This window comes from Podarcis bocagei, assembly GCF_964188305.1.
Source record: "Podarcis bocagei genome assembly, chromosome: 13".
In the NCBI taxonomy this organism is placed as follows: Eukaryota; Metazoa; Chordata; class Lepidosauria; order Squamata; family Lacertidae; genus Podarcis; species Podarcis bocagei.
Genome location: NC_138138.1, coordinates 33,452,332 through 33,474,206, shown reverse-complemented (window position 1 = coordinate 33,474,206; position 21,875 = coordinate 33,452,332). Strand labels below are relative to the sequence as shown.

Genomic DNA, 21,875 nt, shown 5'->3' with positions numbered 1-21,875 from the left:
AAACCATGGCTTTATTTCCCGGATTGTGGTAAATTGTAACCACAGTTCAGGTATTGAAATGTTGCATTCAACCATTGTTTTATTTTCCTTTAAGAACTGCCAAGTGTACAGAGCCAGTGGGGGAGCAGGGCTTAATACATGTCTCTCTCTCTTTGACTCCTGCTCCAAATTGCCAGCTGCGTGGGCGACAGTTCTGGCCCTTCTCTGGCTCCAGTCCAGGGCCACAGGCCAGAGGGATGAGTGGAAGTTATGGAAGCTAAAGCTCTCAGCTGACTCCAGGCAACTGCAGACGAGAGACTTATTTATTTGTTAATTTAATATATTTATATTCCACATTTCTCCCAAATTGGGATTCCAGGTGGCTAGCAACATTTCAAAACATATTATAAAATTCAGTGCAATAAAACAAACAGTGACTTATAATGTTGGTATTTTTGTTACTTTGCTTAAAGACTAAAACATAATTCCCTGGATGCTGGGATCAATTGGGGCATATACTCTTTGGTGAGAGAGCCCCAGCAGAGATTTAAAATTACAAAACATGCAGCAAAGTTAAGTGTGAAAATATAGGCTTTTAGAACTTTAAAATAGCCACTTCTAATTTTATTCCAAAGTTTCCCACTTTCCCTTACAGGTAGCATAGAAAGAGAACACACGTTAAAATATGTTTACTCACAAACTTTTCAAAGGTCAGATAAGATTCATGTGTTTTTCCATACAGCAGCAAGACAAGACAGGCAGAAAAATAGGCCAAAAGGGTTCAGTAACAATCTGGAGCCTAGCACTCATAAAAGGAACCATCTTTGGGCTTATCCACGTTTACCTTTCCTCTGATTTTTCCATGCATGATCTGCGATTTAAAGCTCTTTGTCCCAGTGCTCTTTTCATTTGCTCCGATTCAGGTTGAAAGAGCCGGTTTTCCGGGGGGGGGGAGCCCCTCTGACATAGAGTGTCTGTCTGGAAAGAGTGGGGCAAAAGAAAAGTGTGGCTAAAGCCCTTTATTATGTCTAAAATAGGACTACTAACCCTCAGTTAGTGCTAAAAGTGGTACGGCATGTGTGTGTGTTAATATCTATGTAATATTTCAGTTCATATTCCACCTGTACCCAAAGATGCAATGGGAAAATAGAGGCACCAGTGTCCAGTAAGGAATTTGTGGACACTCCCTGGCTGGGGGCGGGAGTAACGGGAAGTCCCTCTGCATTCTGCTCAAAAAGGTTCACTTTCGCTTTTGCTCCGCTGTTTGCAGAGCAAGGAGAGGGGGGGAAGGACGTCGAGTTTTGCGGGCGCTTTGAGGTAAGAAAATGATCTACAGCAAATGATTTATGAGTGGGCTCCTCTCTACAGCCCACTCATAGCATCGCTCTCTCTCTCTCTCGTAAACAAAACTTCACCCCCAACTAGAGATCCCCATTACCTTAACTATTTGCGTCTGATCTGTTGGGGAGCAAAATCCCCCTTTGCTTCCCTCCTCCCCTCACCTTTGGTCCCTCTGGGTAGAACAGGGGTCAGCAAACTTTTTCAGCAGGGGGCCGGTCCACTGTCCCTCAGATCTTGTGGGGTGCCGGACTATATTTAGGGGAGGAGAATGAACAAAATCCTATGCCCCACAAATAACCCAGAGATGCATTTTAAATAAAAGCACACATTCTACTCATGTAAAAACACACTGTTTCTCAGACTGTCCGCAGGCCAAAATTAGAAGGTGATTGAGCCGGATCTGGCCCCCAGGCCTTAGTTTGCCTACCCATGCCCTAAAGCAGGGATCAGCAAACTTTTTCATGTCAAGTGAGATTGGCTGCCATAAATTGGGGTGGGGAGTATAGGGAGAGGCATGGGCTCAGAGAAGATTGGTTAAACCTGGCATCAAATCTCACCTTCCTTCCATCTGTCATTTTAGCATCCCCTCATTCTTCTGCATTCAGAGATGAAACAGAAAACAATGACAAACAAATATCCTTATAAGAGCAACTGTGTAATAATGTTGGGTAAACAGTATTATTTAAAATGGGAACAATATTTCATACAAATAAGTGGGGGTTACCATTTCCATTAAATCAAAGGAAAATAAAATACAGAGTTGTTGTACGTATGGTTCCCCTCTAGCCAAAAATTAATCTCTGTTTTCTGCAGTTGGGGTGAATCTCTGGGAAACCAATTCCTCGGCAAAGACTATTGCTGTTGGCCATGACTGTCTGTGGCCTTGTCACAAACTCTCGGGAACCTGGTAAGTTACCTGCATACGGTTATTCAGCTAAGTGAGTGCAAAATGGCAATAAGCCACATACTGCTATAAATTTCCAAAATATAGCTTTCTTGTTTATGGTATGTAACCATGTAGGTTGGGGGGGTCCTAAGTAACTGGCAGGCCTAGCAGTGGGGAGCCAAGATGACTGGAGATGGTTTCTCCAAAGTGTACACAGGGCCAGACATTGAGCCTTCCTTGTTCTCTCCTTGCCCCAGTGCCCTTGAAGAGCATCTCTGTGGATGTGGTGGTCCGTGGCTTTGTGGCTGACGTAGTGTCTGAGCTTCGCTACCACAATGAGGAGAAGTCTCCAGTGGAGGTTGTGTTTGTCTTCCCTCTGGATGATGAAGCCGCCGTATATGCCTTCGAGGGCCTGATTGGTGGGACGCGGATTGAGGCCCAGATCCGAGAGAAGAAACAGGTATGGAAGGTCTGAGGAGAATCAGGGCCTTTGGCATTGGGTGACCAGTTTGAGAAGGGAGGCAGAGACTTCCCTGGATAGGACTCTGTGCCTACAAGCAGATTTTGTGTCAAGAAACTCACATGAGTGCCTAACAACACCCAGTTGCTGTAGTGGGGAGCCTGGCTTCCTGGCCTCCTCTGCTGCAGCTTGGTGTAATTTTAACCTAATGCATGAATTCTAAAGTCACAGTGTAGCTACTACAGTGCTTATAATTTACTTTCACAAGGTAAAGTTACAAAAGCATGGAAGCTTTGCTGGTAGGTAACCAATTGGTTGACAGCTGTTTTTAAAACGGGAATCCTTTCTTGGGACCACACCTGCTTGTGTCCTTGCCTTCCTCACTCCTGATGTTCTTCTCTTCTCTTCACCACCCAATGCAGGCAGAGCAGGAATATGAGGATGCCTTAAGTGAAGGCCGGCAGGCTTTCCTGCTTGAAAGAGAAGAAAACACCAGTGACATTTTCACCTGCAGCCTGGGTAACCTCCCTCCGGATGGGGAGGCCACACTGAAGCTCTCCTATGTCCAGGCCTTGGCTCCGGAGCCCGACGGGGCCATCCGCTTTGTCCTGCCCGCTGTCCTCAACCCCCGCTATGCACCTCAGGGTAAGCTCCTGCACCCCCAAAAACACTAACTAGCCCCACATACAAGCCTCTTGCAATGCTGTTTTGTTATACCTAAGCTCTGTGGATTTGGAGCAACAGAAGCATTAATGCATGCTCATTTCATATGTACAACCTTTACAGAGATGAGCAAAATAGATTATCGTATTTTCCCCTCTATAACACGCAGATCTTTTCTCCTAAAAAGGAAGGGGAAATGTCTGTGCGTGTTATTGAGTGAATGTGTGGTCCCTGGAGCCGAAAAATCAGGCAAAAATCAAATCGTGCTTCACGGAGAAGGGGAACCTGAAAAAAGGAAGTGGCTGCTTTCCTGCATTCTGCCTCAGGGTCTTACTGCCCACCCTCTCTGTTTCGTTGCTGTGTTTGCTGAAACGGAACAAAGAGCAGGGAAAGCCCCTCCCCTCCAGGCAAGCAGAGGGGAAAGCAGAGTTCCTCTCTGTGCTCCGGTGCTCCTGGGGGAGAGGGAGAGAGAGAGAGAGAGAGAGAGAGAGAGAGAGAGAGATGGCTGGCTTGGGTGGGGAGAAACTTTTGCCTTTCTTTCCTCCCTCCCGTTAAATCCCTCTCCTGCATTCTTAGCCAGCTGCTTCTCTGCACACCCCTCTCATGTCCCTTCTTTGTTTTTCCTTCGCTCCCCACTTAAAATGTGGTTACAAAGCATAGATCCATATGGATCCTCAGGATCTTTGCATTGGGTCACCCCAAATTCACCATCAGATCACATAGCATGTCCATGGCTACAGCCTGCACCAAAAAAATCACACACCCACTGTTGCCTGGGGCTGCAATGGTGCAAAAACGTGGTTACAAAGGATGGATCCACAGGGATTCTCAGGATTTTTGCATTGGGTCACCCCAAATTCACCATCAGATCACATGTCTGTGGCCACAGCATGAAGCACAAAAATGATACATCCACTGTTTCATTCAGAATGTTTTTTCCTCCTCTAAAAACGATGTGCGTGTTATGGTCAGGTGCGTGTTATAGAGCGAAAAATACGGTATTTACTCCCATCCTACCAAATTGCCCAGGAAGGAGCTTTGAATTGGGTTTGTCCGACTTATCAGCTGACACAAATAAAATACTAAAAGAAACAGTTGCTAGGTTCCTCTTTTCTGCTGGAAAGGCCCAGGAAGGTATTTTGTTACATTAACTCAATTGGAGAAGTGCCATAAGTGTGTTTGTTAGAAGTGGTGATGTAAGTGAAAGGAGGGTTGGCTGCATTTTTTGGCAAGGGTTTCTGGTAAGATGGAGGGGGGCTGAAGCCATGTGGGCTGACGTGAGGCAGCCTCAAGAAAGGACCCCGAGAGCAGGGCTGATTTCTCTTTGAATTGGCGGCTGCAGCAATAGAAAGAGCAGGACCCTCTTGGGATGTGAGCGCTGGGATTGTCCTCCGTCGAGACTCAGGTTGTATATATGTGTAAATAAAACCACATATTATAAAGACACGACAGTCCCCACTGTGTCTCATTTCCAACAGGAAACTCGAACCCTGGGTAATCACCTGGGGATTGGGAATGGCATGTTGTACATTACAGTTTCATGGTGCCTTCGCCTCCAACAGCCTAATTCTTCCTCCCACATGGGGTTGTGTTACAGTGTCTTCCTCCTCATGAGAGCTTGCCCACTGTGTTCAATAACCATGGTGTGCTGGGTAGCTCAGTTGGTTAAAGCATGGTGCTGATAACGCCAAGGTTGGAGTTTCAATCCCCATATGGCACAGCTGAGCATTCCTGCATTGCAGGGAGTCGGATGAGATGATTCTCATGGTATTTTACAATTCTGTGGTTCTATGATTCTCTCGCTCTCTCATGTACAGGTTCAGAAGAGGGCAATGTCACCAAGAGCATACCACGACTGCCCAAGGGGCAGCTTCCCTACACTCTCGGCCTCAGTGCCACCCTGGAGTCACCTTATGGCATCAACCGTGTGGAGTCCAAATGCACCCTTGAGCCTTTGCACTACAGGGCAGAAGACCGTACGATTGCCCAGGTACAATAGTGAAAGGAACAGCTTCTGAAAAGGGGTGTATTTGTCATTCTCCATTTGAAGTTGCACACACATCCCAAAATCTGTGCTTAGGTCTAATGGCCGACATAGACGTGCTATTTGCTTTCTTTTGTAAACAAATAACTGGAAAGGGAAGAGTAAGATGGATTGGGGCCATGGCTTGGGAAGGGGAGCATTTGACTCTTGCAACCCCTACAGCCCTGTTTGGGATCTCCCTCCCCATGCTTGCAGTTTGCGAGAGGGGAGCTGTCCTTCCACTGTGAATAGCCACCAGGTATTATATTTATTATTTATTGAATTTATATACCACCCTGTACACAGAGGTATATTGGCCTTGCTTGGCTGGTTGAACAAATGAGGTGAAGGGGCAAGCTGGATCTTGGCTTTGGTGTGGGAGAGGAGAGTTTTAACTCTGTTGCCTCTACCAGAATCCCACTCCCATGCTGGGCATTACTGGTAACAAGGGCAGGTGGGAGCCGCCCTCCCACTACGAATAGGCAGCCTAGGGGCAGGATTTCTATTGAGACCACTGTTTGTTTGTTTGTTTATATTTCACAGGATTTATATGCCACTTGATTGTAAAATTAAAATAAACACACACACTCAAAGCGGTTTGCAAAAGGGAAAGCAGCGATAAAATTACCACTAGCAAAGTTTAAAAAACAGCTATTTAAAACATTCATGAATAGTTAAAACCAGGGATTTAAAAATTGATTAAAACATATGTCAGTATTCTACATTCATGGATAGGCTTGCCTATGCAGAAATGTTTTCAGCAGGTGTCCTAAAGCATATGGTGAAGGAGCCTGCCTGATGTCAATACATAGGGAGTACCAAAGTGTGGATGCTACCCCACTAAAAGATGAACTATGGGGGGCGGGAAGGTTTTTTAAAATCTCTTGCTACCCTGCAGCTTGAATATGACTCTTCGTCACCTTTGGCTATTGGTTTACAAATAAAACCAGTCATGTAAAACCAAACAGTAGGGTTTGGTTTTGGCCTCAAATCCTTTCCTTTTGATCAGTAATAATGCGGATATGCTTACTCTAAGGGCACATTTTAATAATATCGACTAACTGTGAGCTATTGGGACCCAAGAGAGCTTCTCTCAGTATCTCAGGTTCTACGTTTGGCAGGGGAGGTCCTGCAGTTGATCATTTATTTTGCTGCCTGTTATTGAATCAAATGGCACAACCTAGAATTCTCTCATTTTGCACAGTTTTGGAATAAATGGCCAAATTCCATAGCAACGTTTTCGAAAGTGTTACACACATAAACATCTTTGGGAGGAATAGGAACAGAGCTCCGCATGCAAACTCTGCTTTTCCTTCTAACACCAAAGGTCTCCCTGGCCGAAGGGCACCAGTTCGACCAAGACGTGGAGCTGCTGATATATTACGAGGACATTCACAAGCCTAGCACCCTCCTAGAGGCTGGGAAGCCTGGGGCTGCCCCAGGTGAGCAAAGCCTAAGGCAATGGAGGACATGGGGGCAGAAACACAAAGGGTAATGGGAGGTGAAAGGGTGCTGCCTTGGGTGAAAATGCCTAATGGATCTCCTTTCCTCCCGCATTGCACAGGCTCTCTGATGGGGGACCCAGCACTCCTGCTCACCCTGTACCCCAGTGTCCCTGCCCCCAAACCAGGCCAGAAGGCAACTGGAGAATTTCTCTTCCTGCTGGACCGCTCTGGAAGCATGGGTTCCTGGACCGATCGGAACCCTGATTCCCCAACGCGGATTCAGAGTGCCAAGGTACCCAAGGGGCAAACCTGTTTTGAAGAATAGGATGGAGTGGTGGAAGGGAGGGTAATTGAAGACTGCAGATGAATGGTTCCTTGAAGGAGGCTGGGCCCGTAATGTTGAAATAAATGCTAGAGGTTGGGCTGCGGCACCTAGGGTGATTCCTACTTTTCTCTCCCCCCCTCCCCAACCCCACATTTCAGGAAACCCTGATTTTCTTGCTGAAGAGTCTCCCTCTGGGATGTTACTTCAACATCTATGGATTTGGATCGACCCATGACTCATTCTACCCGTGAGTGTCAAAAGAGTGTCCAGTGTTGTCAGACTCATTACTTCTCTGCTCCTCCATTTGCTCCTATGCTGTATCACTGGCAATGGTTGACACAGGAATCTGAACACACTTCTTTATCTTCAGATGTTGCTGAACTACAGCTCCATAATCCCTGCCTCTTGGATCATTGCCTGCTAGGGCTGTCGGGACTTGTAGTTCATCAACATCTGGAAGGCCAAAGGTTCCTCACCCTTGCTTTTATAGGTCAATGAAATGGAAGGGTTTTTAAAAGTGTCAAGAGATTTGACCCAAGGAGTTAGAAGATCTGTCCAAGCTAGATGGGGTATTTTCACAAGCTAGCTTCCCAGCATCTCCTGCAAGGCACATTCTGGACCCCTAAACATTTCTCACCTCCTCTTCCCTATTTGTTCTGCTATTACCCTTTCCTCCTTGTTACCTGCACAGTAAACATAGGCTTTTTCTATCCTTGATGTGGCTTCGCGCATGATGAGAAGAGGAGAAGTTTGAATCTGACCGGATAAGTTTTAGGGGAGCAATTAGACCATGTAACAAATAATAAAAGGGTGGTCCTAGTGGAAACGTGGAATGTTGTGGGAGGTTTACAAAATAGCCTGATGGGGAATTGGCTGAGCTTGGGAGGAAAATAGGTGCTTTACTTCCTTGACTCTCCGAAACTCTCTACAGGCAGAGTGTAGAATACACCCAGGAGACCATGTCAAAGTCCCTCCAACGGGTGAAGGAGCTGCAAGCTGATCTGGGGGGTACAGAGATTCTGCAGCCACTGAAGGCCATTTACAGCCAGCCATGCCGGGAAGGATATCCTCGCCAGGTATCAAGAGTAGGGTTTTTAGTGACCTGCAAAGAGTGGTGGAACAAACATGAAGTTGGTGTTTTTTGTGAAGGTTTTAAGTTATGTGCATTGTGCTTTTTCTACATAACACCCTGATGTCCATGAGGATACAGAGCAGTCTAAAATTATTTTGAATAAATAGAAAAATGTACAACCCCATGGAAGATACTTGAGTTGAGACCTCCCTTTGGAAGTGGGAAGGGGAACAGTTATTGGGGCCAACTTCATCTGTTTGCAGATGGACAATGAATGCAATCTTTGCCTGCAAATGGATGTCAAAGAAGAGAGGCCCCCCACATGTCAATCTCCTGCCATTTAAGTTAGCTTGCACAGTATGGAGGAATTAAAGAGTCAGTCTTCCACTCCCTCACACACTTTATACAATTGCACCACCACTAGGATAGGCATTTCCCCCGTTTATATGTGGGGTTTGAATGCAATTGGGGCCTGCAAATGGACTTCAAAGGGGAAATAGGATAGGCTTTGATACCTCTCTGTTCTCCCTCCCTCTCTCTCTCTAGCTCTTTGTGTTCACGGATGGAGAGGTGTCTAATACAGATAAGGTCATCGCTGAAGTTCAACATCACAGCAGCTCCCACAGGTAAGGCATGGGAGAGGGAAACCTTAATCTCACAGCTTTCTGCACCTGGCCTAGGTTCACCTCCTCTTTCTCTGACAGGTGCTTCTCCTTTGGCATTGGCGAAGGGGCCTCCACAGCCCTCATCAAAGGAATTGCCCGTGCGGCCGGAGGAAGTGCTGAATTCATCACAGGCAAGGAGCGCATGCAGGCCAAGGTGAGGCTCAGGAGCTCCACATTCCTCTTCTCCTGGTCTCCACCAGTTTCTCCTGAGCTGTGGGTAAACTGCCAGGAGCCCCCTGACAATCCATCAGAGCATGGAATCCCAGCTCTCCCACGCAGCACAACCACTAAGTTTTGGAAAAGATCCATGAAACCTTAATACATAAGGATTGCACCCTCGGAATGATCATTTGGCTCACCCTTCTACACTTCTCCTGAACTGCATATGGAAACCTTGCATTGCTAGTAGTGCCCAATAGCTACTAGCTACTAGCTTCTTTATGGGACATTTTAAACCACTTCGCTGGAAAGAAACATTGGTTGCCTTCATGATTGCCTAGTTTATTGAGGATTCCTCCTCAGTTTATAGGGAGGTTAGATGACGTTGCATCAAGCAAGGGTTATTTCACACTTTCCGGTGCATTTTCCTGTTGCTTCCCATTCTGCAGAAAGTCTTATCCTTTGGGGAGGAAGCTTCAGTTGCACAATCTGAATCTTCCAGTGTCCTGTGGAATCCTACCTGGGAAGTAGCAAGTCTGGAAGTGCCTATATTTGCATGTTTCTGCTTGACAAAAAAAAAACACACCTTAGTTTCTCATAGCACCCGTCATCTGCTTATGAATTCAAATCTTTTTAGTGCCCCCTATGTGGCACGGGGATGCGGGTGGTGCTGTGGGTTAAACCACAGAGCCTAGGGCTTGCTGATCAGAAGGTCGGCGGTTCGAATCCCCACGATGGGGTGAGCTCCCATTGCTCGGTCCCTGCTCCTGCCAACCTAGCAGTTCGAAAGCATGTAAAAGTGCAAGTAGATAAATAGGTACCGCTCCGGCGGGAAGGTAAACGGCATTTCCATGCACTGCTCTGGTTCGCCAGAAGCGGCTTAGTCATGCTGGCCACATGACCCAGAAGCTGTATGCCGGCTCCCTTGGCCAATAAAGCGAGATGAGCGCCGCAACCCCAGAGTCGGTCACGACTGGACCTAATGGTCAGGGGTCCCTTTACCTATGTGGCCTAGTCATTGTGTTGCTCAGAGACTGTCCAGCAGGCTTCTGTTCTATGTTCAGTGGCTTTTGGAGAAACCAAGATGGCATCTTCACCAGCCCCTCTCCTGACTCCTTTGCAAGCAGTGTTCACACAGTTTCAAAACAATCTCACATAGAAACTTATTTTTAAGTGATAGTTGAACAGGAACTTTGATATTCTCTTAATGTCATTGCAAAATTCTTGCTTTCCCATAGGCCCTGCAGTCTTTGAAGAAGGCCCTGCAGCCAGCCGTGACCAGGATTTCTCTGAGCTGGGACTTGCCTCCTGGTCTGAAGGCTGAGCTTGTGGGGTCAGGCCCACAGGTCATCTTCCAGGGGCAGCGCTGCCTCATTTATGCCCAGATCCATGGGCAGGACCAGGCAAGTAACCACCACCAGGACCTTAACCAATGAATAATCCCTCCCTCCTATCCTAAATACCAAAACCTGCCAGTCTTGGTGTTTTATAATCCCAGAAGGTATTGTTCCGAAGGCTTCTTGCCCTTTCCCAGTTCTGATGCTTTCTCTTCTGCTCCAGTCTTCAGGCTCCAATGAAGGGACTGTTGTTCTTCAGTACCAGTTCCAAGACCAGACTTTCAAAGAAACAATGAAGTTCTCACTCCAGGCTCAGGAGAGTGACAGGTAATACTGTCACATTTTGTAAGTCTTCCCCCCCTCCCAACCTTGGACAAACGTGATACGATTTATTTAATTACAGATAGCATTTGGAAGCCATCAAGTTATAATCCAGATGTGCCAATAGTCAAGGAAGATTGGGTTTGGATGGCCTATATTAAGGGGTTTACATCATGCCAAGTGGTCCCTGCATTTATCTCCCCGCTGCCCCTTTTTTCCCATTTTGCAGGCTTCCTGTTCACCGTCTGGCGGCTCAGACCCTCCTAAAGGAACTGGAGGGGGCTGGGGAGAAGGGAGAAGAAAAGCAGCGCCTGGCACTGGAGACGAGCCTGAGCTCTGGGGTGGTGTGCTCACAGACGGCCTTTGTGGGAGTGAACATGGAGCTGGGCACAGCACTTCAAGGACCCCTCAGCCGCCGAGACATTCCCCATGCATGTGAGTGCAAGGAGATGTGTTTGGCAATGACCATGGATTCCATGTTGGATTCAGTGTCACTGCATCTGCTCAGTACCTTCTAGAAAAGACTTTTGGGGTGACTTGGAGTTGGTTTTACTCAGCCGTCATTAAGATAATTTGGAGATATCCGGTATCCCACTCTAAGTGTGTGTGTGTGTGTGTGTGTGTGTGTGTGTGTGTGTTTCAAATCTGTTTCTGTCTAAATCTTAGCTTACCTTTACAACATTCCAGCTTGAACTTTCAGATCCAATTGACATATTTTTGGCTCTTTTAGGAAAGTTCCATCACTTGGTGTTCTCTAAATATTAGAGATACAAGCTAATGAAACAATATTAGCTATTCCATTAGGGAAGTACACCTGCCTGATTAATTGTAGATTCTGGCAGGCTTTACACTGAAAAGAAATATTTAAGGCAAAATATTTCATAAAAAAAATCATTAGAAAAAGCTAATATGCTTCAAAATATCAAACAATATTTAAATAATATACATACAGAAGTGACTAGTGGAAGTTGAATGAACACAAGAACATTTCAAACAGTTATCAAGAATTCTAAGGAGGCAGAACTCACCTTTTATTTAAAAAATAATTCATCCATAGAGTATCTTTCTGAGTTCTTCCAATGGAGAAGAGAAGAAGCCGTGATGATATGATGAGCTGAACTTTAATCCTAAGGCATCAAAAGTCTCCTTAAAATATTTTCCTCAGCTGTGCTCAAACAATTACGTATAACTTTAAACTCATGAGCTTTGCTAATAATACGTAACTTGAAAAGGTTTTTGATAAGTACTCCTTAGCAATGGTGTTACTTAGGAAAAAACTGAGCTAAGAGTTCAGTGTTGGAAACTACCAGGGGTCTTGAGGTGAGAAGTTACCTATATCAAGCTATATCAAGAATGAATATAACTCACATTTTCATTCTGTCTCAGTAGGTCTTCTAGATCTTCTAGGTCTTAGGCAACAATCCATTCATGAAGCAAAGTTTAATAACAAACTGTTAAGACCGCAAGAACTGACAAGTTTTGTTTAACCTAGGTAAAATAATGCTTTAAGTGTTAGAGCAGAGTGATATGTGGTCACAATATCAATGTATTTCCCTCATATCAATGAGTTTCAATGGTCACAACCCAAGAAAGCCAAGATGGTGCTTGGGGAAGGGTTTTCTATTATTTGTGCCCTTAATGTTTAGCATCTTGAGCAAGAGGAGGAGGGAGTAATCATCTTGGTCCAGAATGTGGCTTGTGCTTCCTTGAGATGGCTTGGCCCTAATCTATGTGAAGGAAGCCATTGAGAAGACTTTTAAAGGAACTTCCTTCAGCCCTGCTGATGTGTTTATCAGCCACTTAAAAGTCTCTTCCCTTCTAAATCGCTCTTTCTCCCTCTCTCCCTCCCTCCCTCCCTCTGAATGTTGTTGGGCTACAACTTGAAAATGTGACGATTGCTGACTGAGGCAGATGGATGCTGGAGTCAAACAAATTGGGAAAGCCACTTGCTCCCTGGCTGAGAAAGGACTACAGTATTTTTTAAACAATGGAGGTCCAGCCTTGGCTGCGGGTGCTGTAGTCCGAATGGGGAGCAGATAGCAAGGCGGCCATAGGAGCCAACTCCTAGGGGCTTTGGGGAGATTCACCCTGCCCCAATAAAATATTTGAAGGGTCTGGACCCCTGCAAAGTTGATGGGCATTGCCATTCAAATTGTTTGTGTGCACCATGACATATGATTGATTATGCGGGGTTGTGCTTACCTGGGCCCCCCATATATTTTATTCAAGTTGGCACCCCTGAAGGCGGCAGTTCTTTTGCTGTAGAGTCAATGGCTGCATACACGCCATTTGTCTAAAGAACATTTCCCTCCAAAGAATCCTGGGACCTGTAGCTTGTTCAAAATCTCATTAGATTTGTGTGTGTTTTCCTCCTTGGTCTAGTGCAAGCTGGAATGGCATTGTGCTATGCACAATCTGCATCTCTAGGCATGTCATTTTCACCAATGCCAACGGTGGGTTGCAACCCGATGGTTTCCTGCTCTCCTCCTCCCACGCAACATCCTCGCTTGGCTAAGTCCTCAGGTAATAAAAACACTGCCACCATCTCAACTCTGTTCATGTTCTGCATAGAAGAGTTAAAACACTGAATGCATTCATTTTGTACATAGGCCTTATCTGCAATACATGTTCCCTTAACTTTTAATCATCTGGGTTAATTTGAGACGTGGCTTGGCCTTAATCTCTGTGAAAGGGAGCCATTTAGAAGACAATTCTAAACTTTTATAAACTACTTTAAAACCTCTTCCCTTCTAAATCACTCTCTCTGGCTCTCCAGATGTTGTTGGGCTACAACTTGCTGACTGGGGCAGATGAAAGTTGGAGTCAAATCAATTGGGAAAGCCACTTAAAAGGACTACGGTCCTTAAAAAACATGGAGGTCCAGCCTAGGCTTTGAGAGCAGCAGTCCTAGGCAGGCATAGAATAGGGAGAAGACAGCAGGGTGGCAGCTCTTTGCTGTAAAGTCAATGGCTACATACACGCCATTTGTCTAAAGCACATTTCCCTCCAAAGAATCCTGGGACATGTAGCTTGTTCAAAATCTCATTAGATTTGTGTGTTTTTTCCCTCCTTGGTCTAGCATGTGGTGGAATGGCATTGTCCTATGGACAATCTGCATTTTCACCAAGGCCGACGGCGTGTGGCAGCCCGATGGTTTCCTGCTCTCCTCCTCCCACGCAACATCCTCGCTTGGCTAAGTCCTCAGGTAATAAAAACACTGCCACCATCTCAGCTCTGTTCATGTTCTGCATAGAAGAGTTACAGATAGGTAGCCGTGTTGGTCTGCCATAGTCAAAATAAAAAAGTTCCTTCCAGTAGCACCTTAAAGACCAACTAAGTTAGTTCTTGGTATGAGCTTTCGTGTGCATGCACACTTCTTCAGTGTGTATCTGAAGAAGTGTGCATGCACACGAAAGCTCATACCAAGAACTAACTTAGTTGGTCTTTAAGGTGCTACTGGAAGGAACTTTTTTATTCTGCATAGAAGAGTTAAGAATAGGGAGGCATAGAATAGGGAGAAGACAGCAGGGCGGCAGCTCTTTGCTGTGGAGTCAATGGCTGCATAAACACCACATATCTAAAGCACATTTGCCACCAAAGAATCCTGGGACCTATAGCTTATTCAAAATCACAATAGATTTCTGTTTCTTTCCCCCCTTGATCTAGCCTATCTATTCAAGGACAAACGAGCTATGAAAATGATGTCCGGCTCCCGGATGCTGTCATCACCTCCTCCTCCCATTCAAAATTCTTACTCTGCTAAGTCCTCAGGTAATAAAAACACTGCCACCATCTTGAATCTGTTCGTGTTCTGCGTAGAAGAGTTAAAACACTGAATGCATTCATTTTGTACATAGGTCTTACTTGCAATAAGTCTGCAACTGAAATAATGTGAATGGGATATTGAATTGCATGCTTGGCTTGAGTTGTACTTGCCTTTTTTTAAATATATATATATATATATATATATATATATATATATATATATCACCAGTCAACAGTAAAACAAAACAAATAACATACATAAAAGAATACAGTTCTATACATAACAAATTCCTTCCACCTATTATGATTTCCAATCTCTCCATCATAGGTTCCAAGTTTTCTTTATCAACGGCGTATTACTTATTACCTAACTTCAGTTTACCCAAAATATCTATGATTTGTATAACTTTGCAGGAGTTATTCAAAACATGCCAAAGATTTCATATGATTACAATGTTCTTTTAAGTATAACCTTATTTATCCCATTCTCTACTGAATTGGCAAAAATGACAAGGAGAATTTGAAATCAATCTGAGTTGCATTTGTCAGTTCTTCTGACTGGGAGATGGAGGCAGAAAGGGAGGTTGATTGAGGGGGAAATAGTAGAGACCAAAGTGGGCATGGATCCTAGGTAAGTCCCTCCCCCAATTATGTAGTGTTATTCAACCCCTTCTGTATTTCCAATCGGGTACCAGCAATTCAACTTTCAGTGTGTGTGGTATTGGTTTTTGGACCCTGTGAGGTCTAGAAGCTTGCACTTCAAAACAGAACTTTAAACCTCTTGAATGTGCCATGTCAGTACTGGTGCTCACATGAAAACCAGGGAACAGGACTATGTTGCTGACCCCATCCTCAGATGCCAATGCTTTTTAGCATGGACGTCTATAAACACAATATTTAAGCTGCTGCTTCTGCCTGGGCTCAGGGCCATCTTAAGCATATGTGGCGCCGGGGTGCAAAGATCCGCCCAGCGTCCCCAAAGTTGTTGACTTTTTTTTTTGGAAAATCTCTCTCTAGCAAACTTGTTGGTCATAAAACGTTGATCAATGTGGAAAACGAATCAACCCACTAAAAGTCAATGTATATCAAACATTTTCTCAATTGGAGCCACGGTTAGTTTGCTTTTATCTCATTAACACATACTGTATGCTTCAAATACCAGTTAACAGATTTTGGTACTACTGGTCAGATAAAGTTGTTAACATCAATAGAATTCACAACAACAAAAATGCTTGCCCCTACAACATTTCACAGCTCTTCCCATTCCCAGATGACTCCAACTCAGCCCCGGACTCCCCAACCCGGCGCCCTCAGGAGTGTGGTGCCCGAGCGCCCCTTGCACCCCCTGCTGGAGACGGCCCTGCCTGGGCTCCCATCCTGATGATGTGGAAGTCTCCTTGTAAGAAGCTACTCATGCATAGGCTCAGTCAGCGTAAATGTCTGTTCCGGTGCAGTACAACCTCACCCACCATGTGTGGTGAATTTATGAAGGAGGCTTTGCTGCCAGGAGTGGGAGACCAAGTGAACTACAAGCCCATTGCCTTAATTACTGTCCTGTGTAAATCAACAGGGATAAGCTTTGTCCTACAAGCACTTTTCTCAGTAACCTTGAGCTTTAAGTTTGATGGGCACACTGCAAGGCTGAGAAGCATCGGCTAATGCAGAGTGCCGCATCCCATCTCCTGATGGAAACTAGACATAACGAGAACATAATGTACAGCAACTGCACTGGTTTCTGCAAGTAAACCAGGCCCAAGTATTTAACCCATCAAGCCCTTAGAATATATGAACTGCACCTCTGTGTCAGACCAAAGTTCCAGCATTTTCCCGTGTGCAAAACTGGCAAGCAGAGTTTAAATTGCAATCACTCTCCCTTTTCCTTTGTTTCCTTGTGTCAGCTATTCAGGGCAGATTCCATTCAGCTGACACAACCACTGTACTTTTCCATATGTAAGACGAGTATTTTTTACGTGAAACTAATGTTTTAAAATCGGGGTTATGCACGGGTAGTGCAGGGGGGGCGGGTGATTGTTTGATGCTGTGAGCCGAAAATTGTCAGTGTTGGTTGTGCAAGTGATTGGTGGCTGTGGCAAGGTTTCTATTGGATTCGCTGTTGGGCGGGCGACAGGTGGCTGGTAGCGAGTAATCAGGCGTTTGGTGTCTTCTCTGTTGTGTCTGATAGGAAGGGTTAAGGCGGGTGAGTGATTTTTCAGCATCCCCCTCCCCCAAAAAAACTCAACAAGTCTTCCCCCATTTTTTAAATTTTTATTCCCCAAAATAGGGGGTGTCTTATACATGGGGGCGTGTTATACACGGGAAAATATGGCATATAGCTAGCTAATTCCTACACAGATTTGGGTCTTTATTGTTGTTTTTAAGCTAATGGGGGGATACTTTGGAAGAACTCACTACAGGAACTGACAGAATTTCAGAATCAAAAATATGAAAATACAGGAAGGGAGACTCTGTGACCTGATGGAAGATGTTGGGTTTCAACCCCCATCAGCCCTGTCCAGATAACATGCCTAAAGGACAGGGGTGATGGGAGCTGTAGTCTTTCTGGTTTTCTGGTTCAGCAATTTTATTCTTTAAAAAAATATTATAATCCACACAGTCATAAGATATATGAAGGCAGCTTACAACATGCTAAAATATATATAAAAAATAGTATGAAATATTATACTAACATATAATAAAATCAGTGTTTAAAATATCCATAAACCATAACAAAAAACACCAATAAAACTTCCTTCAATACTGGTTTGTTTAAACAAAGAGATTCATACGTGAAGACTTGTCTGAACAGTACAGTTAACAGAAGATAACTAAAAAGAAGGCTGGGATAGTCCCTTCCAAACTGGGTGGGAGTCCTGTGGGGCAGAGCATGCAACACTGAAGGCCCAGTCTCTACAGAAGTCCAACCAAACCTCGGGGGCATGGGGAGCCATCAGAAATGCCTCTTCAGAGGATCTCGGTGATCAAGGTAGAGCATAAGGTGGAGCATATTAGGAAGTACCACTCTTTGTATCATCATGCCTGTCTAGCGAGAGCTTTGGAAAATCTAGCTAGTAGTGTAGATGGGAGAGTTCTGAATGTGGTGTGGAGGCTGCAAGTTGTCTTAATTTATCTTCTTTTTATTGCCCCTTGCAGAGCCCACTCCCAGGGAGAAGGAATCGCCTCTCTTGAGCTTGGTGTCTCTGCAAAATGCTAATGGCTCTTGGCCACTTGATTCTGGTCTGGCCACCATCCTAGACCTGAGCGAGGCTGAGATCTCAAGCAAATCACCTGCCCAGGTAAGGTCTGTGGCAGGATCAGTGGCATTGCCCTTTGTAATAAAAGCTCTGTTAAAGCGATTTTGTTGGAAGCAATTAATTAAAAACTTCTCCTGTATCGGAGTTCCTTCTGTGGGTTTCCCCCCCACTATGGCCATGTTTTATGCTTTCAACGAGAGAGGGAGAGAGAGAAAGTAGATCTGCAAAAGCAGATGGTTCATCTGATTCATGTGTTTATTTCCCAGATTGTGGCCAAATTGTAACCAGGTACTGAAAGGTCACACTCAGCCTTTGTTTTGTTTTTCTTTAAGAACTGTCAAATGTAATTTCTGTACAGAGCCATTGAGGGAGCAGGGCTCAGTGCATATCTGTCTTTTGACTCCTGCTCCATATTGCCAGGTGACTCCAGATGCATGGGCGACTGTTCTGGCCCTTCTCTGGCTCCACTCCAGTGCCATAGACCAGAGGGATGAATGGGAATTACTGGAAACTAAAGCTCTCAGCTGGCTCCAGGCGACTGCAGGTGAAAAACTTGTTTGTTTGCTTAATGTATTTATACCCTTTTTTTCTCCCAGACTGGGATAGAAGGTGACTTATATTTCAAAACACTTTAAAACACCGAGCAGTAAAACAAAAATAATGAAAATGCATTAAAAATGCCTTTGAAACAATCATGGAAGTTCAGCTTGTCCTAACCAGCCCATTATTCCACATCACCTGCGCCTTAGTTTTCAAAGGCCTGTCTGAATAAAGGTAACAAAAGAGGGAGCTAGTCTAACTTCTCTTGGAAGGGAATTGCACAATAGGCTTATTGTGCTTTTATTTATTTAGAGCATTTATTTAGAGCCTAGGGCTTGCCGATCAGAAGATCGGCAGTTTGAATCCCCGTGACAGGGTGAGCTCCCATTGCTTAGTCCGTGCTCCTGCCAACCTAGCAGTTCAAAAGCATGTCAAAGTGCAGTAGATAAATAGGTACCGCTCCAGCGGGAAGGTAAACGGCATTTCCGTGCACTGCTCTGGTTCACCAGAAGCGGCTTAGTCATGCTGGCCACATGACCCGGAAGATGTACGCTGGCTCCCTTGGCCAGTAAAGCGAGATGAGTGCCGCAACCCCAGAGTCGTCTGTGACTGGACCTAACGGTCAGGGGTCCCTTTACCTTTACTCCACTCTTCAGTAAAGAGTGACTGTATATAAGTCACTCTTCAGTGCGACTTAAATACAGTCAGGTAAAGCGAGACAGTGCTTACCTGCAGGCTTACAATCTTAAAACAACAACAACACAAGGGGGAAAGGGACAGGGAGAGAAAAGGGGAGGAATCAAACTGACACCATTTCCTAAACTGTTGTTCTGATAATGACCAGCTGGCACTGCTTAGGGGTTGAACGTGCCTGATGGAGCAGGGCTTTGGGAAAAGCTGATAAGAATGAACTCTGCTTCCCAGCTCTCCTGGAGGCAGAAAGTTTTAGGCAGCTGGATGCCAGTAAGCTGAGGAAGAATGAAGGAGTCTAGACAGAGGCTGGAGTTTGAAGATGAGTCTCCAACAGGAGTCTAAACTATGCTGTATTTCATTTGAGGTGCTGGGGTTTTTCCACCCCTACTTGATCTCAGACCAATCCACTTTCCCAACAATTTACAGTGTACATTAAAAAATAAAATAATCCTGGCTCACCACAGGGGTTCCAGTCTGTTAAACTAGGAGGCACAACTGTCTCCAGGTCCTGCATTAGAGATTTCTTCAGATTTTGGCTGGGGAAGATGGTGATTCCTCTATCATTCCAACTAGGAGAGCGTAGAATGAGGATGACTTGCACACCTGCTTGGATCTTGCCTGTCCAATTCAGAAGGCAGCGCTTCCTGCTTGCAATCACTATGAGGAACATTTGTGCTTTGAAATAAGAACAGTGTCCCCCCCCCAAAAAAAAAATCATTTCTGCACCATCCAGTGGTCTCTGATTGCCTTTCTGCCATTCAGTTAATTGCACTTCAAAATGTTGCCCCTTTGTATGATTTGCGATTGGTTTCCCCTTCCAGGCTTTTGGAAAAAAATGTGTTGGAGCACACTCAGACTTCGCTTTAAAAAATGAGTAAAAGATGGAATGAACAGCAGCCTTCTGTCTTCCTCCCCATCGCACATAGATGGAGTGATCAGTTATTGGCCCTGGAAAAAGAGTTGGGCACAGGCTGAAAAGTGATATTTGGTGCTGGTAGATCCTAACTCTGCCTCTTTGTTTGTCTGCAGGGTCCCAGCTGGCTCAGTGCGTGAAGGCTGGCAATGAGATGCTGGGCAGCAGCGTGAGCCCAGAGGCTTTTGGGATCTGAGTTTGGCTCTGTAGCCTTGTGCTTTTTAAAACAGGAGTTTCTGCTGCACTCTTCTTTTCTTCTCCTGCCAAAGTATAGCTGGCTGCCATCTCATAAAGCTCTTGTCAGTCCCTGAGCTGAGCAGTTCCTTCTGATTCCTCCATGTCTTCACTGCAAGAAGTGCTGGAGTTTCCTCTCATATGGAGATGCCTTATATTGGTCTGCTGTGCTTTAAGCCAGCACTCTGTGCTAGTGAGGGAGCAAAAAACAACAACCCAACAACACTGAAAGGAATTACAAACTACAAAATAAACAACCATTCAATACTTAAATGAAATTTTATTACAAACCAGGTTTAGCCACTTTTCTGCTTTAACCAGAAACCCAAATCACTACCTAAATTTTGAACACAATCTGTTCTCTATACTGTTTGTTCCAGCAGATTAAAATAATAGTTTATAATCTACCTACACCCAAATGCATGATGTCAGCAGAAAAGGGGAGCAAATAGTTTGAGAGTTAATACTGGACAGGTGGGTACTGAATATGTCTTTTAGTGGAAAGCCACATTTCTCTTCAGTGTTCCAGACCTTTAAAAGCTCAGATGGATAAAAGCCTTTATAGCTCTGCAGTTCTAGTCTATGCACTCTGCCAAAGCTGAAGGATGCTATCACCAGATTCCTTATGAAGAGAGAGCTTGCCAATGTGCCTGAGGATTTACCCTACTGCCTACTGGTTTGTCCAATCTACAAGGACTTAAGAGCAGTCTTGTTCAAAGATTTAAAACTCTCAGCTGAGAGATCTGTTGAGTATCCCATTAACTATTTTTTAGGGGACAGGTCCCCCTACACCTTTGAAAAAAGTGGACTGTTTTGCCTTCAGAGCAGCAATCCTAAGAAGAAAAGTTTGTGCAGATGGCTGACACCATAATCATGTATTTTATATTATTTTATATAATTTTTATTTTTCATTTAATAATATACATTCACAGCATTATTATCCACTTTACCTCCCTGGCTCTTAAGACTCTATTGACTTTCTTCCCTCCTGCCTCATGGCTTTCAAAATTAACCTTTGTATCATTGCATTTTGTACGTTTTCCAATTCTAATTACTCATTACAAAATAGCTCAAAATTTAAATAAATATAGAAAGGTAGAAAATTTTTCATTACAAGTCTTCAGGCACCCCTGCTAGTGATGTTAATTGCATACAATAATCTTTCATATCATATAAATTTCATATATATCATATATATATATCATATAAATTTACTCCAGTCCTTTTGGAATACTTGATCACGTATTCTCATTGTTCCTCTCTTAAGTTTGCATTTCAGCATCATGACAGAGATGGTACAAATCACAAACGGAGTAAAGGAAAAAACTGAAAGTGTCTTTAGCCATGACCTTTATAAACAAGTGCAAAACAGGAAATGTATGCCTTGCTGGCAGGCTGACAGGTAGACCATAACAGGTTTCTGGTTGGTCTGACCTAGGTTTGACCTATCTTTGCGGCTTTATGGTTTATATCTGTGTAATTGGGGATCAGGGTTCAGCCTCTGATTGCCTTCTCTGATTGCTTGCTATATTCTGCTGGAGCAAGAAATAAAACTGCTTTTAAGAGAATTCTTGGGTGTCACTTGGTTCAATTTTGAATAAATATATATATATGAAATGGATTATAGAGTTGATTGAAGGTTTTGTGTGTGTGTGTGTGTGTGTGTGTGTGTGTGTGTCAGTTAATTTTAAATATTATAGTCACATCTTTTAAAAAGTAGCCTTGCCTAGCAATCAAAATAGCTTGGCCACCAACACTGCCTGCATGCTCAAATGATAATCTCAAGAATGGTAGGACTGGGAA

At 44.4% G+C, this 21,875-nt stretch overlaps 1 protein-coding gene across 2 annotated transcripts; it reads left to right on the top strand.

The window, feature by feature from the left end:
- Positions 1–1,157: 1,157 nt before the first annotated feature.
- Positions 1,158–21,640, top strand: LOC308570459 (von Willebrand factor A domain-containing protein 5A-like). Of its 2 annotated transcripts, XM_081165300.1 has the most exons (20): positions 1,158–1,296; positions 2,134–2,227; positions 2,464–2,666; positions 3,089–3,311; positions 5,147–5,319; positions 6,680–6,794; positions 6,917–7,089; positions 7,281–7,369; positions 8,054–8,198; positions 8,741–8,820; positions 8,899–9,013; positions 10,257–10,421; positions 10,579–10,682; positions 10,906–11,111; positions 13,059–13,199; positions 13,756–13,881; positions 14,343–14,447; positions 17,592–17,734; positions 18,113–18,236; positions 19,955–21,640. In XM_081165300.1, the coding sequence occupies exons 2-20, from the start codon at positions 2,188–2,190 to the stop codon at positions 20,032–20,034; spliced, it is 2,550 nt and encodes an 849-aa protein (XP_081021426.1). In that variant the 5' UTR covers positions 1,158–1,296; positions 2,134–2,187; the 3' UTR covers positions 20,035–21,640. The 2 variants fall into 2 exon arrangements, with proteins under 2 accessions (XP_081021426.1, XP_081021427.1); XM_081165301.1 differs by lacking the exon at positions 13,756–13,881.
- The last annotated feature ends 235 nt before the right edge of the window (positions 21,641–21,875 follow it).

What these genes read in the sequence shown, in the direction of transcription:
- LOC308570459 (XM_081165300.1), top strand. Translation starts at nt 2,188, where the DNA reads ATGACTGTCTGTGGCCTTGTCACAAACTCTCGGGAACCTG. An exon ending in AGATCCGAGAGAAGAAACAG is followed by an intron (nt 2,667 to 3,088) that starts GTATGGAAGGTC and finishes CACCCAATGCAG; the next exon opens with GCAGAGCAGGAATATGAGGA. An exon ending in GAAGCCTGGGGCTGCCCCAG is followed by an intron (nt 6,795 to 6,916) that starts GTGAGCAAAGCC and finishes CGCATTGCACAG; the next exon opens with GCTCTCTGATGGGGGACCCA.